We start from the raw sequence: 16,039 nt of genomic DNA, 5'->3' as shown, positions 1-16,039 counted from the left end.
GCCCGTTAGGGTCGGCACATCGCGGTGAAATAATTTGCTGCCTGTGGTTGGCACACTGAAGTTAGCTGCTGGCTTCTGTGCCTGCTATAGAGGATGCTGCACGTCATGGGAGCAGAGGAAGGTAAGAAGAATAGCTTGTTGTTTTTTTAAACGTATTTAAGAAGAATGGAGGACATTAGACCTGCAAGGGGTCCAGGATGGGGGAGATTATTATAAGTGGACCAGGATGGGGATGATTATTACAGCGAGGGGCCCAGAATGGGGGACATTATACCAGGAAGGGGCTGAGGATGGAGGTCACTATTATAAGAAGGGACCCAGAATGGAGGACATTATACCAGAAAGGGTCTCAGGATGGGAAAATTATTATATGAAGGGGCCCAGAATGGAGGATATTATATCAGAAAGGGTCTCAGGATGGGATATATTATTATAGGAAGGGGCCTAGAATCGGGGACATTATACCAGAAAGGGGCTCAGGATGGGGGACAATATTATAGGAAGTCGCCCAGAATGGGGGACATTATTACAAGAAGGGGGACATTATTATAGGAAGAGGTCGCCCTAGGATGAAGCACATTATTAGTTTTATCTTTGAAAATCACAGACTTGTATGAGGAAAAACTGACATCTGAATGAACCCTAAAAGGGAAGTTGTACATTCTTTTGGAAAGCTTCCTGCTTTCCGGGGCCCTGAAGACTGCTTGAACCAGTGGCACGACTACGACTATGGCACTTATCTAAACTGTGCACAATCTGATGAAACAGCCTTACCTATGCAGCATTGAAAAAGCAGGGGGGCAATGAAGCTGGCTGAGTCATCTGTCCATCTTCAGAGCATTGCAAGCACGCATCAAAGGCAGGGACACGACCTTGGACATACCAACATGTCCCAAGTCATGAAGGGGCTAAATAACTGATTTCTGCTGGGAAACCTGCTGTTCTTGTAGAGGGAGGCTTTATGTAGTCGCACGTTCTTCCTGCACTGCCCACCGCAGCAAAAATGTGGTGTTACCTGGCGTCTATTCCAATAACTGCGAAACCATTTACATTATTTCACGTCCATATATCCTACTATGTATTATAGCTGACGCTTTCATCATCCAGAGGAAGTTCTATTTTGGGGGGTGAAATGCCATTAAAAGAGGACACGTCCTTCTGTGAACACTGTTCTACGTGTGATAACATGTTGGTGATATTCCCAATACACTGCAATTTAATATGAAGAAAATAACATTTCAGCTGTAGGATTGTGAAATGGAGCTCTGTACTACAAGGCCGCGTGCACACATTGAGTATTTGGTCAGTTTTTTACCTCAGTATTTGTAGCCAAGGGAGTGGGTGATAAATACAGAAGTGGTGCCCATGTTTCCATTATACTTTTGCTCCGATTGTTCCACTCCTGGTTTTGGCTACAAATTCTGAGGTAAAAAACTCACCAAATAGTCAACGTGTGCACATGACCTTAGACTATATTCATAGGATGTATTTTTGGTGGTGATTTTTTTGATGCTTCATCATGAACGTAGAGTCTTAGGCCACGTGCACACTGAGTATTTGGGGAGGTTTTTTTACCTCAGTATTTGCCACCCAAAATCAGGAGTGGGTGATAAATGCAGAAGTGGTGCTCGAGTTTCTATTATACATTTCCTCTGATTGCTTCACTCCTGATATTGGCTTAAAAACACTGAGGTAGAAACCTCAGCAAATACTCAGTGTGTGAACATGGCCTTATACGTTTCCTCTGTTCCACTCCTGGTTTTGGCTTACAAAAACTGAGGTAAAAAAACTCACCAAATACTGTACGTGAGCTGGTGGCCTTACTTATTGAGTATTTGGTGAGTTTTTTACCTAATGATTGTTGTTAAAAGTAGGAGTGGGTGATAAATGTTGAAGTGGCGCCCGTGCTTCTATTTTACTTTTCTTTTGATTGTCCCACTCCTGGTTTTGGTTACAAATACTGAGGTAAAAATCTCACCAAACACTCAACGTGAGCTCATGGCCTTACTCGTTGAGTGTTTGGTGAGTTTTTTACTTCAGTATTTGAAGCCAAAACCAGGAGTGAGTGTAAAATACAGAAGTGGTGCCCGTGTTTCTATTATACTTTTCCTGATTGTCCAACTGCTGGTTTTGAATTACAAATACTGAGGTAAAAAAAAACTCATTAAAGGGAATCTGTCACCAGGTTTTTGCCACCTAATTTGAAAGCAGCATAACGTACAGGCAGAGACTCTGATTCCAGCGATGTGTCACTTACTGGGCTGCTTAGTGTAGTTTTCATAAAATCACTGTTTAATCAGCAGTAGATTATCATTACAGGACTCCTTGGCGTGCTGCCAGGTAGTCCAGCATATTCATGAGCTCTGTACAACTGCTAGATCTGCAGCAGAAAAAACATTGATTTTATCAAATTGACAGCAAACAGCTCAGTAAGTGACACATCACTAGAATCAAGGTCTCTGTCTCTACAGCATGCTGCTCTCAAATGAGGTAGCAAAAAAAAGTGGTGTCAAATTCCCTTTACCCCCTTCACCCTTGGGCAATTTTCCATCTTTTATTTTTGTTTTTTCCTCCCCTTCTTCCGAGAGCCGTAACGTTTTTAATTTTCTGTCAATATAGCCATATGAGGGCTTGTTTTTAGCGGGACAAGTTGTACTTTTGAATAACATATTAGTTTTATTACATAGTGTACTGGAAAATGGGAAAACAATTCCAAGAGCGGTGAAATTACAAAAAATTGCAATTGCATGATTGTTTTGGGGGGGTTTATTCACCGTGTTCAAAATATGGTAAAACTGATGTGTCAGTATGATGTTTCACGTCGATATGAGTTTGTAGATATCATGTATACTTTTACTTTTATCTAATTGGTGAAAAAAGAAATCAAACGTTTTTCCCAAAAAAGAATAGCGCTTTTGTCGAAATTTTCTGAGACCCGTAGTGTCCTCATTTTTTTGGGATCTGGAGCTCAGTGACAGCTAATTTTTTGCATCTTGGGCTGACGTTTTCAATTATTCCATTTTTGTACGGATGCCACATTTTGATCGCCTGTTATTGCATTTTTAAAAAATGTTGCGACGACCAAAAAAACTTACTTTTGGCGTTTTGAATTTTTTTCTCGCTATGTCCTTTACCAATCAGGTTAATTGATTTTATATTTGGATAGATCATTTCTGAACGCGGCGATACTAAATATGTGTATTTTTTTTTTTTTTTTACTGTTTTATTTTCAATGGGGTGAAAGGGGGGGTTATTTGAAATTTTAGGGTTTTTTATTTCTTCATATTTTTTAAAACTTTATTTATTTTACTAGTCCCCCTAGGGGACTTTATCACTGCATAGTCCGATCGACTCTGCATTTCTGATGATCAGAGCAGCATCGCTCTAATCAGCAGAAATGCTTGTCACCTGTGAGTGCTGGCGCTATCGGCTCTCACAGGAAGTGAGGCATGGCAGCATCAGGGGTCATCAGCTGACCGTCACGCGTCATGGGGCCGTTGATGGCGTCAGGGAACGACGCAATCCCTGCTGCGGCTATTTAAATCGCTCTGTCAGTACTTGACAGCTCAATCTAATAGATTAACAGGCGCGGGTGGATCTCTGATCGACTTACATGAATGTAGCTTACCTCTGAGACTGCAACAAGACGTACATCCGACATAAACGGAGTTGGGTAGACGGGAGAGAAGATGCAGTCTGTCACTTTTCTTACATAATTGTCTCTGATTGGGTCAATTGGTAATTTAGCTGGAAATTAAAAAAGCAAATTCCTAATTATGTGAATCTATAGGGGTATGTGCACATAACGTCTTTTTTTCAGGCAGATTCTGAGGCGGAAACTTCAGTAAAAAAAGCCTCAAAAGAATAAATATATGCATTTTCTATGTAAACACGAATTACATATACATTTGAGAGTCTTTTAACCACTTCAGGTTACTAAAAACGCCAAGTGGCTAAAAAAAGTGACCAGGCCATTCTTCACAGGTCTTTTAGATGCTCTGTACGTTACAAAATGAGTCAATGGGGAAAGCTCAAAATACGGCTAATTCCTTGTTGCTGCTTAAAAAAACACAAAAAAGAAAAAAAAACTAGCCGTTTCTCCATTATTCAATGGAGAGAAAAAAAAACCAAAAGAAAACGAAAAATAACAGTAAAAAAAAAAGACTTCACGAAACTCTAGAAAAAGCCGAACCATTGACGATCACTATCATCTGAGAAATGTTCTGGAAATGCCCGAAAAAAGAAAAAAAAAACAACACAAAATAAACTCCAGAGTTTCTTGAAGCTGCCTGGTTCAGCTGCATTTAAAGGGTTATTTCCATCTCCAAGATTCTATCCCAATATGTTGTAGGTGTAATAATAATAATATTAGCAAATATCTCCAATTAGAAATGTAGTATAGTTCTCCTGATTAGTTATGTCTCTTACCTCATCTGCAGGGAATTGCAGTTGCTTAGGTAACCATGGAAACCTAAGCTGTAATGCCCTGCACATGAGGTAAGAGACATAGCTAATCAGGAGAACTATACTACATTTCTAATTGGAGGTATTTGCTAATATTATTATTATTACCCCTACTACATATTGGGATATTATCTTGAAGATGGGAATAACCCTTTAAGGCCACGTGCAAATGTTGAGTATTTGGTGAGTTATTTTACCTCAGTATTTGCAGCCAATACCAGGAGTGAGTGGGTGATAAATAGAGAAGTGGTGCCCATGTTTCTATTATACTTTTCCTCTGATTGATTCATTCCTGATTTTGGGTTACAGATTCTGAGGTAAAAAAAACTCACCAAATACTCAACGTGTGCATGTGGCCTATGGTGACTGTACATGTAGTGGTTGTGTGCTGTGGTTCTTACACACGACTTGGACAGATGAAATATGCTGAAATCAGGACACCGATTCACTAAGACGGGAACTTTGTGGCCGAAGTCACACAAGATTTGACGTGAGAGTGCGTTACTGACACTCTGATCAAACTGTGATCTGAGTTTTCTCCGAGTGTCAGTATACTGTGATCCCATTCTCTTTGATGAGAGAATCACAGAACACTGCCAGGAGAACAAAATGTCGCCACCTTCTGCATTCTATGAGTCCGAGGACATCGGACTACACTCGGATATCATAGTCCGATGATTTCCATTCCCCCATAGACTTGTATGGGTGTCGCCGTCCGATTTTGCTCTGCCACTCACAGTACGCTGACATTTTTTTTCTCCCGCCAAATGAGAAAAAGAACGCTGCGAGGGCTGTTCGATAAAACATCAGCGAGCCCTCGTCCGAGTTACACGATGGTGTGAGCCCTGTGTGCGAGGGAGCTGGAGAAAGATGCCCTAAATTCATTATGTGGCATTTGAAAAAATTTGGTGCCTCTTTTACCTGCCGTGTGGCAGGAAACAAATGCACTCCAGTGACTGGAATACATTTTTGTCGTAATTTAAAGCCCTTTTAGGCCTCCTTCACACGTCAGTGATTCCGGTACGTATGATGCCGTTTTCATACACACCAGAATCACGGACATATGCAGACCCATTAAAATCAATGGGTCTGCGCACACATCAGTGATTTCTCACTTACCGCGTATCCATGTGTTCCACACTGAGGCAAGTCCATTTTTCTCCAACAGCACTGATGTCACACGGACCACACAGTGATGTGATCTGGGCGGCACGGTGGCTCAGTGGTTAGCACTGCAGTCTTGCAGCGCTGGGTCCTGAGTTCAAATCCCACCAAGCACAACATCTGCAACGAGTTTGTATGTTCTCCCCGTGTTTGTGTGGGTTCCCTCTGGGTTCTCTGGTTTCCTCCCACAGTACAAAAACATACAGATAGGGAGCTTAGATTGTGAGTCCCAATGGGGACAGTGTAGCCAATGTATGTAAAGCGCTGTGGAATTAATAGCACTATATAAATGAATAGATATAAATTATTATCTACACTCACCAGTCTCCAGCTCTGCTGTCTTCAGCGCTACTGTCTCCTGCTTCCAGGCCTGCTCATTATGCTCATGAATATTCACTGCTCCATGGGCCCGGAAGCAGCAGCACCAGAGACATCAGCAGCACGGATAGTAGTGCCAGGAACAAGTGGATAGCACACGGAGAACACTAGTGTGCCAAAATCACGGCACACGGACGGCTATACGCACCTTCAACACGTCCGTGAAAAACGTGTGTGTTTTTCACTGATGTGTGAACGAGGCTTTATAGCGAAAAATGTGTTGGCCACGCCCCTCGCAATTTTCTAAAATGTTATGATCCTGACCGGGGTTGGTATTAAAATGCCAAAAGTTAGAACAAAAAATACAGCATTTTAGACTGCTATTTTGCAAACACTGTTTGATGGATCATGACCAATGTCTCAAATAAAAACAAAACAAAAAAAATCACCCAAAAAATGGGCCATATTCTTCAAAGTGGTATATGCAATTTATGAATTTTGCACAAAAGTTAAAAATGGTTGTCATTTCTACCTTTCATTTTTTTCTTAGACTTTTTGAGCCCAAAAAGTAGACAACATTGGCAAAAGAAGACACCAAAATATCTGACGTGACCTCATTGTAGGGAGGAACTGTAGAGCGTGTGCAACAATTTTTGAGATTTTTTAAAACCTTCAAATTGATGAATCATTGGAAAAGATCAGGAAAACACCACCCATAATACCAAACAAAAAAACACAAAGCCGTGGTACCTAGATCATCATCCAGTGCTGCGCTCCATAAATTCATAGAAGATGCTTTCACCTTTATTCCACAAGATTCACTATTGTTCAGGGTGTGGATGAAGAATCGTGTCTTGCTGTTCTCTGTGTTTGGGGGGATTTTCTGTTTCCCGCTCACACCGTATTCTCCATATATTACCCATATACAAGCTACAGCAATAAAGCCGCCCGGCACCAAGGACCCTGCACCATGGTGGCCTTTTCCCATTTGTTCAATACGTGATCCTTTACTAATAAAATAAAATTATATCCGCGGCTTCATTCTTCCTCTGCGGAGAAATAAGATATTGTTATGTGATACAGTTACATTGTGTCTGAGAATTTGTAACCAGCGTCTGACTGTAAAAAGAGGATTTTCAGACAGACCCCAAAAGCAAGTTCAGCCGGGGTCTGACCGTGTCCCCTCTACAAGGGACGCCAAATCCACATTCTCTGCTAGGAAGAAGTGGAACCAGCATGTGCCATCCTTCTCCATAGGGATGATTAGGAGTATCGGAAACCAAATGTGTTCCCTCTATTCACACTCCATCCGTGCCGCCGCTACCTGTTCGGTACGTTTTTGCACCGGTGGCACGTGCACACGTGCACCATTGTTACCCTATGGTAACAGGCACACACACGTAAAGCCACACGGAACGTGTGTCCGTGTGGCTTGAACGTGTGTGCGTTTTTTCAGACGGATGACATGTCCGCGTTATGCCAGCATCACGCAGACACGGACCCGCTAAAGTCAATGGGTCCGTGTCTGCACAGATGTGACACGGACCATTTACGTGTGCTTTCCGCATGGTCCGTGTGCGTTTTTTATTTTTTTAATGGGGAAATGGCTCAAGAAACACAGGCTGCACACAGACTGCACACGGACATGACACGTACGTATCTCACGCATATACTCCACATGCACGCACGGCAAGCATACGCCATCACACTGATGTCACACGTACCGGACAAACGGACATCCAACACGGAACACGGACCCGAAAAACGGACCGCGAGACACACACGTGTTTTCTATGGACATGTGTTTCAGGCCTTAGGCCATGTTCACACAATGCGTTTGTGTATTTTTTTTTCTGCCTTTAGGGTATGTGCACACAATCAGGACTCGCTGCATCCTGGACTCAGTGGGTCCTGACCTGCGGGGCTGCGAGTCTCCTCCGCAGGAAAAATGAATTGCGTCTGTAAAGAGTTCATACACATGCGGGTACTGCCCCCTAGTGGTGACTCCTGACTGGCAGACTTTGCCTTTTCTATACATAGCTCGCTTTCATCCAATACTACGCAGGACAGCAGGTCACGTGACGTGTTCGCTCCATATATGGAAGTATATTGGGGTAACGAGACTTCTCATCGGCGCCCGCGTCCACTTTTGATGACGTATGCTCCGTCTAACCCCGCGACATTAGAGTTGTCGGTACTTTCCTACTAATTACATCACATTATATACTTTTTCATACGACGTAACATCACTGTGCGTTATTTCTAAAGAAAATTGCAGTCTTACCCTCAGTAAGAATGGCCGTCCAGATATTTCCGACTTCCGGGTTGTCACATCCGGTTCTGGGTCAAGCGGGGAGGGGGCGGGGCTTGGCATTTGTCGGGCGCCGGGTGGTTGCGGTGAAGGGTGATAATGAGCGGTGGCTGGGGCTGGAGGATACGGTGCTGTGCACATCATGCGGCTGCCCTGACCGGAATACGAGGTGTGCACAGCGGCCAAGGAGGAGGGAGAGCGGCGGCAGCGGCAACAGGGAAGGTGAGGACAAGGGGGAAGGTCATAGAGACCATGTTGCAGTGGGAGCGGCTCCATTCATAGATACCGAGCAGCTGTGTAATACTGTTTACATATATATCTCCCACACACACCGCTGTGTGCAATATACAACTGTGCTGCCCCGTGTGTGGCACGCCACTGTAGGCGCCCCTTGTGTGGCACACCAGTGTGGGCGCCCCTTGTGTGGCACACCAGTGTGGGCGCCCCTTGTGTGGCACACCAGTGTGGGCGTCCCTTGTGTGGCACACCAGTGTGGGCGCCCCTTGTGTGGCACACCAGTGTGGGCGCCCCTTGTGTGGCACACCAGTGTGGGCGCCCCTTGTGTGGCACACCAGTGTGGGCGCCCCTTGTGTGGCACACCAGTGTGGGCGCCCCTTGTGTGGCACACCAGTGTGGGCGCCCCTTGTGTGGCACACCAGTGTGGGCGCCCCTTGTGTGGCACACCAGTGTGGGCGCCCCTTGTGTGGCACACCAGTGTGGGCGCCCCTTGTGTGGCACACCAGTGTGGGCGCCCCTTGTGTGGCACACCAGTGTGGGCGCCCCGTGTGTGGCACACCAGTGTGGGCGCCCCGTGTGTGGCACACCAGTGTGGGCGCCCCGTGTGTGGCACACCAGTGTGGGCGCCCCGTGTGGGCGCCCCTTGTGTGGGCGCCCCTTGTGTGGGCGCCCCGTGTGTGGCACACCAGTGTGGGCGCCCCTTGTGTGGGCGCCCCGTGTGTGGCACACCAGTGTGGGCGCCCCTTGTGTGGGCGCCCCGTGTGGGGCACACCAGTGTGGGCGCCCCGTGTGGGGCACACCAGTGTGGGCGCCCCGTGTGGGGCACACCAGTGTGGGCGCCCCGTGTGGGGCACACCAGTGTGGGCGCCCCGTGTGGGGCACACCAGTGTGGGCGCCCCGTGTGTGGCACACCAGTGTGGGCGCCCCGTGTGTGGCACACCAGTGTGGGCGCCCCGTGTGTGGCACACCAGTGTGGGCGCCCCTTGTGTGGGCGCCCCGTGTGTGGCACACCAGTGTGGGCGCCCCTTGTGTGGGCGCCCCGTGTGTGGCACGCCGCTGTGAGCGATATACAACTGCCGCCCTGTATGCGATACACCGCTGTGTGCGTGAAATACTGTGGCACATTGTTTTGCCTCCTTTTATGCTCTTATTGTGTGAGCTGCACCCTCCTTACATTTTCCTTATATGTTCTGCACTTTATGCTCCTCTCCATCTCTGATAATCCTGCCTTGTTTCTCTCTGTGCAGTTTGTGTCTAATTACACAGAATACCCAGTTTCCTTAGGTGCTGTGCTCTCTGCAGTAGTCTGTATACTTCCATGAGTGCTCTGCAGTGAAAAACATTAGTCTTTGGTGTATACAATAAATTGTGTTTTGCAGCTCCGGTCACGCAGTCTCTTTTGCTGTCATGTCGCTCTCATTTGTGCACGTTTTTCATTGATTTGTTTGAGTATGAGATCATCCTTGTTATGTGACATCACTTGTCTGGCAGTCTGTGATCACGGCGGCTGCCCGGGTCCTGTCACTCTGGAATGAATGAGATAATGTGGGTGATGTATATTGATATTCCGATCACACGCTAATGTGGCTATTCTTACCTCTGCCCCAGGAGTGACAGTGAGCGCTGCTTACAGTCTTTATTGCTCTGTATACTGTGCCCTGGGTGCAGCTCCCATCCTCACACCCATTTATTACCTGAATGTCCTCAACAGGGTTTATGGCCTGGTTCAGGTTTCTCTTGCTATAATTGTAACACATAGCAGATTTTCCGACCCAAAGGATTCACATGGCAGCTTCTTCCACCCGTGTAGATTACTTTTAGCCTGTGTGTTATGGATCCGTGTCCTGTCCTTGAGTAAGGGGAGATAAGGTATGCACACCAGTGACTATGTAAGGGTATGTGCGCACGTTGCTTTTTACCTGCTTTTTTGCTGCTTTTTCTTCTGCGCTGTTTAATGCCAAAATGGATGTGTTCTTCTATTCAAGCAAAGTCTATGGGAATTTGGGTTTCTTGTTCACACTATGTTGTTCAAAATGCTGCCTTTTTGTGGCAGAACTTTGGTCAAAAACTCAGCTTTGCAGTGCAAAACCCAAATGGCAAAAACAATTGACATGTTGCTTCTTTGAAAAGCTGAGTTTTTGACCAAAGTTCTGCCTCAAAAAGGCAGCATTTTGAACAACCTAGTGTGAACAAGAAACCCAAATTCCCATAGACTTTGCTTGAATAGAAGAACACATCCATTTTGGCATTAAACAGCGCAGAAGAAAAAGCAGCAAAAAAGCAGGTAAAAAGCAACGTGCGCACATACCCTAAGGGGAATACATGAAATAGCAGAAACTGCTGTGTGAATACTGACTTGAAAAATTCAATAGCTATATGTAAGAGTGAAAATGTGAAAAATGGAATATGCAGATTCCATTTTTCACATTTTCACTCTTACATATAGCTATTGAATTTTTCATGTCAGTATTCACACAGCAGTTTCTGCTATTTCATGTATTCCCCTTACATAGTCACTGGTGTGCATACCTTATCTCCCCATAGGGATGTTTTTAGGTTTTTGCACCCAGTTCAGACTTAGAATGGTGTTCCAAACGTTATTCCTTATCTGTCCTTGAGTAAGGGCATATGTAGACTCTAACCTCAGAGAATAATCTATAGGTGCAGGCAGAAGTGTAGCATTCCTAATAATCTTTACAGCCGGCTATTGATTAGTGTCATCCTCTATGTTCTGTGATATACAAAAGACATATGCAGTGTAAGGCTACTTTCACACTTGCGTTGGACGGCTTCCGTAGCATTGCGTTGTGTGACGGATGCTACGGATCGTACAAAACAACGAAAAAGCTTTTTTTTTTTTTTTTTTTTTCTTTACAGTTTTACCGGCAGCAGACTATTGTGAACGCTCAGCTGAGCGCTCTCACATGCCGGCGGCCGGGCGCTCAGCTGAACATTAGGCCACCGAGAGACAAAATAAACTTTGTGTTTGTGATTTTAAAAAAAAAGAGCATGCGCAGTGAAATTCTACGGATTGTGCTGCTCAAAAAAAGTTACATGCTGCGTTTCTTCCGCCCGACGCAGCGTCAAAATAACGACGCTGCGTCGTCCAGCGGATGCAACGCTGACACTTGCGTTACAGTGCATTGTCCATACAAGTCTATGGAGAATAGCGCAGTGCGTTAACGGACTGCGCTATTCTCCATAGTGGCGGACTCCGCTGAATGCAAGTGTGAAAGTACCCTTAAAGGGAACCAATCACCAGGATTTTCTTATATAACCTAAAGCCAGTGCTATACTGGCACTATCAGGCTGATTCTATACATGCCATTAGTGCTCAGCTCGGATGTTTAGGTTTTGAAATCGAAGAAAGTGAAGTTTGTAAAATGAGCAGCTTCTTGAGTGACAGCAGCTGAGGAGAAGATAATATATTCATAGTTATCCCCTCCCCCTGTTAGAATTAGCATAATTATTATACAAATTATTCACTTTGTCTAACAGGACCTGTGGTGAGGTCATACCTATGTGACCTGGTATCCAGCTTTGGTGGATGAGGCCCCGCTCCTTCTGGTCACATGGGTATGACCTCACCACAGGTCCTGCTAGGCAAGGTGAATCGTTTGTTTAATACTTATGCTAATTCTAACAGGGGGAGGGGATAACTATGAATATATGATCTGATCCTCAGCTGCTGTCACTCAAGAAGCTGCTCATTTTACAAACTTTACTTTCTTGGATTTCAAAACCTAAACATCCGATCTGACCACTACAGGTATGTATAGAATCAGCCTGATAGTGCCAGTATAGCACTGGCTTTAGGTTATATGCGAAAATCCTGGTGATTGGTTCCCTTTTAACATCATGTTGAAGACTCCACTAGCGGTTGTGTCTGAAGCCCCCCAAAAAACAGGATTGGAAAGGAAGCGTTACTATGTCTGTTCCAACTTTGTCCTTCATTTTTAAGGTACCGTCACGCATAACGAGATCGCTAGGTAGATCGCAGCTGAGTCACGGGTTCTGTGACGCAGTAGCGATCCCGTTAGCGATCTTATGTGTGACACCTACCAGCGATCAGGCCCCTGCTGTGAGGTCACCGGTCGTTGCTGAATGTCCTGGACCATTTTCTTCAAAGGCGATGTCCTGCTGGGCAGGACCCATCGCTGTGTTTGACGCTGTGTGACAGGGTCACAGTGACTGCTGAGATCGTTATACAGGTCGCTACTGCGATCTGTATTGTTCCTGCATTGTTGGTAAGATCTGACTGTGTGACATCTTACCTGCGACCTCCCAGCGACTTACCTGCGATCCCTATCAGGTCTCATCGTTTTCGGGATCGCTGGTAAGTTGTTGTGTGTGACTGGGCCTTTAGGTAGACACAGAACTGTACTCTACCACAGGCAGCTATCTCATGCACAGCTTTACAACCTGCATGATAGTCCAGAGCTGCAATCTCCCAGCATTCCTTGCTGCTGGCTCAGACCTTGCTCTAATATTTGTCTTACGGGGCGTTTAGTCTTTACCCTAGAAAATGCACGACAATCTGATATTAGAAAGAATAATTTTATCACCGTTTTTTGTGAGTTCAACTAAATTGGTCTGACAATAAGTTCACTGACTGTTTCTAATAACCAGCGTAAGAATGAGTGCAGCTCTGGAGTATAATACAGGCTGCATTCAGGGATCAGTATGATAAGTAATGTATTTACAGCACCCCTGACATGTCTGTCCTAGTGAAATAACTATTGATCATAAATATGTAGAGATCTAGCTTTGAACCATCTGTCGTTTTTCTCCTGAAAGTCTATCCAAAAATTGGCAAAAGGGTGTGGCCATATTTAGTCCAGAGTTTCCAACTATGGTTCCCTCTGAAATTCTGGGGTCCCTCAATCCCTGATCTGGGGTTTCCAAAGCCCAGCTGCAACACTTCTATTCTGCTACACAACATCTGCAGGGAGTTTGTATGTTCTCCCCGTGTTTGCAAGGGATTTCCTCTAGGTTTTCTCCCACACTCCAAAGACATACAGAGAGGGCCCATAGATTATGAGCCCCAATGGGGACAGTGATGTCTGTAGAGTGCTATATAAGCAAAGCATAATAAAAAATAATTTGAAGAATTTATAATTGGTAATTGACTTTTTTCCCTGTATACGTGACATTCATGATGCCATTTTTTCTTCCTTTGCAGGTACATCGCTCACTTATAAAGCCAATGTTATTTAGATGCTCAATTAACTCAGTGATGTGGTAAGTGCAGATCATTCTCTTGTCTTATTAAATAGGCAATCTCCAAAATGTCAGTGTTCTTGTCTGGGTAATTATTCAGATATATGTACCGTATTCCCAGCCGCATCGGGTTGCTCCCAGTGCGCTGTGACGATGTCCGGTGCTTGCGCCAGACTGTGATCACAGCACAGCACTAGTGGCAAAATGTGTTTCTGGGCACATGGAGAAGTGTGAATAATCCACCCCTCCCGGGTGAAGAGGCAGCCAGGGGCCATTCGTACTCTGAATTTCAAATATATTAATAAGAAATAATTAAAAGGAAATATAAGCCTCAATTACCATTTTTTGTTTTTTTTTCTCCAATCAAAAATCGAGAAAAAAAATTCAGCATTGTCCTATCAAAGTATAAAAATGCTAAACCCACAAGGCAAAACGCTGTATGAAGAAAAAAAATAGACTCCAGAACTGTAATATTTTGATCGCCAAAATGGCACAAATATAAATTACAGAGCACTATGCAAAAAAAACAAGCGCTCACGCTGCTCCACCAAATAAAGGGAATCTGTCGGCGGGTTTTTGCTTTTGCTATAAAATGTGAGAGCAGTATAATATAGAGGTAGATGGATATAGAGAAGGAGCGAGCGAGCCTGATTCTAGCAAGCGCCATACTACTTGGTGTAGTTTTCAAAGAATCCCTGTTTTGTATGATGTTGATGTAGCAGAGCTAAGCTGTGTATAACTCTGCCCACATCACTGATTGGCAGCTTCCTGTGTACATTGTGAGCAAGCTGCCAATCAGTGTGGGGGGGGTGTTACACAGATTAGCCTGATTTTATCTGCATATGAGATGTTAGTGATAATCTCCAGCTGATAAAACACTGATTGTATTGAAAGTACAGCATACAGTCTAATAAATGACATATCCCCAGAATCAGGGTCATTTTCCCTGTTATACTACTCTGAAAGCTGCTGACTAGATTCCGTTTAAAGGAAGAAAAAAATAAATATAATATTTGAAATCACTTTAACAAAAGACTTAAAGATATTGATGGAGATAAGGTCCAGCGGTAGGACTCATGGCTTGTTAAAAATGCATTTTCTTTATTGTAGATCAGTAAAAGGACTGAATTAATGATGCAAGAGTTGAAAGTCGCAGTCATGTTTCAGAGCGATGTCCTTAGTCGTTGCAACACAGCTTTAACTCTTGCAAGATTTATTCCGGACTAATTACTGTGTTCCTGTATTATTGATTCTCTGAGAAGGGGTTTCCTGTAATTTGTAGGTCTCCGCTCCAGTCTAGGGGCTGTGTCGGGTATTGCAACTGAATCCAATTTACTGGGCCCCTTTTTCTCATCGGACACCGTTCCTAATTATTTTGTATTGTGTTTTACTCCTTTGCTTTCTCAGCCGGCCACAATCCAGGCTTCTTTATTCTTCTTGTGTAACATGCTGCTACAGTAAGACCAACAGCGAGGCCAAATACAAGGATCCGTTCAAACTTGGGAGCAACGATTTGAAGACTCTCTACGAGGATATCAAGAAGGTGCCTTATCCTGTATATTGCGCTATATGTGGGATTCTGTTCTGCGCACGGGGCGCTTGTAGAGGCCATTTCTAAACATATCCAGGCTTAACAGAGCCGTGGCCACGAGGAAAGTTGCACTGGTGATTTTGCTTTTGTTCTCCTGTCTTCATGTATTTGGTGGAAGATGATGGGCAGAGAAAGGACATGTGAACTGTAATATCCCAGGGCCGTGTATCCATTGTGCCAGCAAATGCAAAGTACTGTGGAGCCTCGGTTTACGAGTAACTTGGGTGTGCGAGTATTTCGCTATACGAGCAAAGCTTGCTGTAAATCTGTAACTCAGTTTACGAGCAAGCCTCGCTGTACGAGCAAATACTCACCGCACACACTTCCGGTTCCGTACTTTCACCGCGCTCTAATCCGCTCTTGCAATCCACACAAACACATATTATGCTCATCTTACCTTCTGTTCCCTCGCCGGCCTCATGATTCTTGTAGTTCGCCGGTACAGGATGTGTATTGGATAACCATCGCGACAATGGAGGAACTTCCGCTGTCAGCCACTTCTCAAAGGCAGCGCGCTGACCAATCAGAGGCAATAGTCTCCTGCCTTTGACGTCAGCTCTCTGGCAGTGGAAGCTCCGGCATCGGTCGTGATGGTTACCCAATACACATCCTGTACCGGCGGACTACAAGAACCGGGAGACCGGCGAGGGAATGGAAGGTAACGTGAGCATAATAGGTGTGGAATGGCACAATAGGAGACAAGGATAAGACATTTAACAAGTTGTGGAACAAAT

At 44.7% G+C, this 16,039-nt stretch overlaps 2 protein-coding genes across 5 annotated transcripts in view; one reads left to right on the top strand and one right to left on the bottom strand.

The window, feature by feature from the left end:
• Positions 1-8,280, bottom strand: part of LOC142244550 (protein nucleotidyltransferase YdiU-like) — a 119,687-nt gene extending 111,407 nt beyond the window's left edge. For 3 of the 4 annotated variants that reach the window (XM_075316796.1, XM_075316793.1, XM_075316794.1), the window contains exons 1-3: positions 8,231-8,280; positions 6,697-6,995; positions 3,629-3,747 (exon numbers count right to left, since the gene is read on the bottom strand). In XM_075316796.1, coding sequence (XP_075172911.1) covers positions 3,629-3,747; positions 6,697-6,934 — 357 coding nt within the window. In that variant the 5' untranslated portion in view covers positions 6,935-6,995; positions 8,231-8,280. Of the gene's footprint in view, positions 1-3,628; positions 3,748-6,696; positions 6,996-8,230 lie in introns of those variants that run through there. The other variant, XM_075316797.1, reaches the window with a different exon arrangement.
• A 33-nt stretch (positions 8,281-8,313) lies between these two features.
• The window catches only part of PDSS1 (decaprenyl diphosphate synthase subunit 1), a 64,084-nt gene continuing 56,358 nt past the window's right edge, over positions 8,314-16,039 (top strand). The window contains exons 1-3 of the mRNA XM_075315536.1: positions 8,314-8,479; positions 13,677-13,735; positions 15,122-15,257. Of these exons, the coding sequence (XP_075171651.1) occupies positions 8,357-8,479; positions 13,677-13,735; positions 15,122-15,257 (318 nt within the window). The 5' untranslated portion in view covers positions 8,314-8,356. The remainder of the gene's footprint in view (positions 8,480-13,676; positions 13,736-15,121; positions 15,258-16,039) is intronic.

The sequence above is a fragment of the Anomaloglossus baeobatrachus genome, chromosome 6, assembly GCF_048569485.1.
Source record: "Anomaloglossus baeobatrachus isolate aAnoBae1 chromosome 6, aAnoBae1.hap1, whole genome shotgun sequence".
NCBI classification, from domain to species: Eukaryota; Metazoa; Chordata; class Amphibia; order Anura; family Aromobatidae; genus Anomaloglossus; species Anomaloglossus baeobatrachus.
The sequence above is the reverse complement of the archived record's forward strand: the minus strand, read 5'-3'. Positions and strand labels throughout refer to the sequence as shown.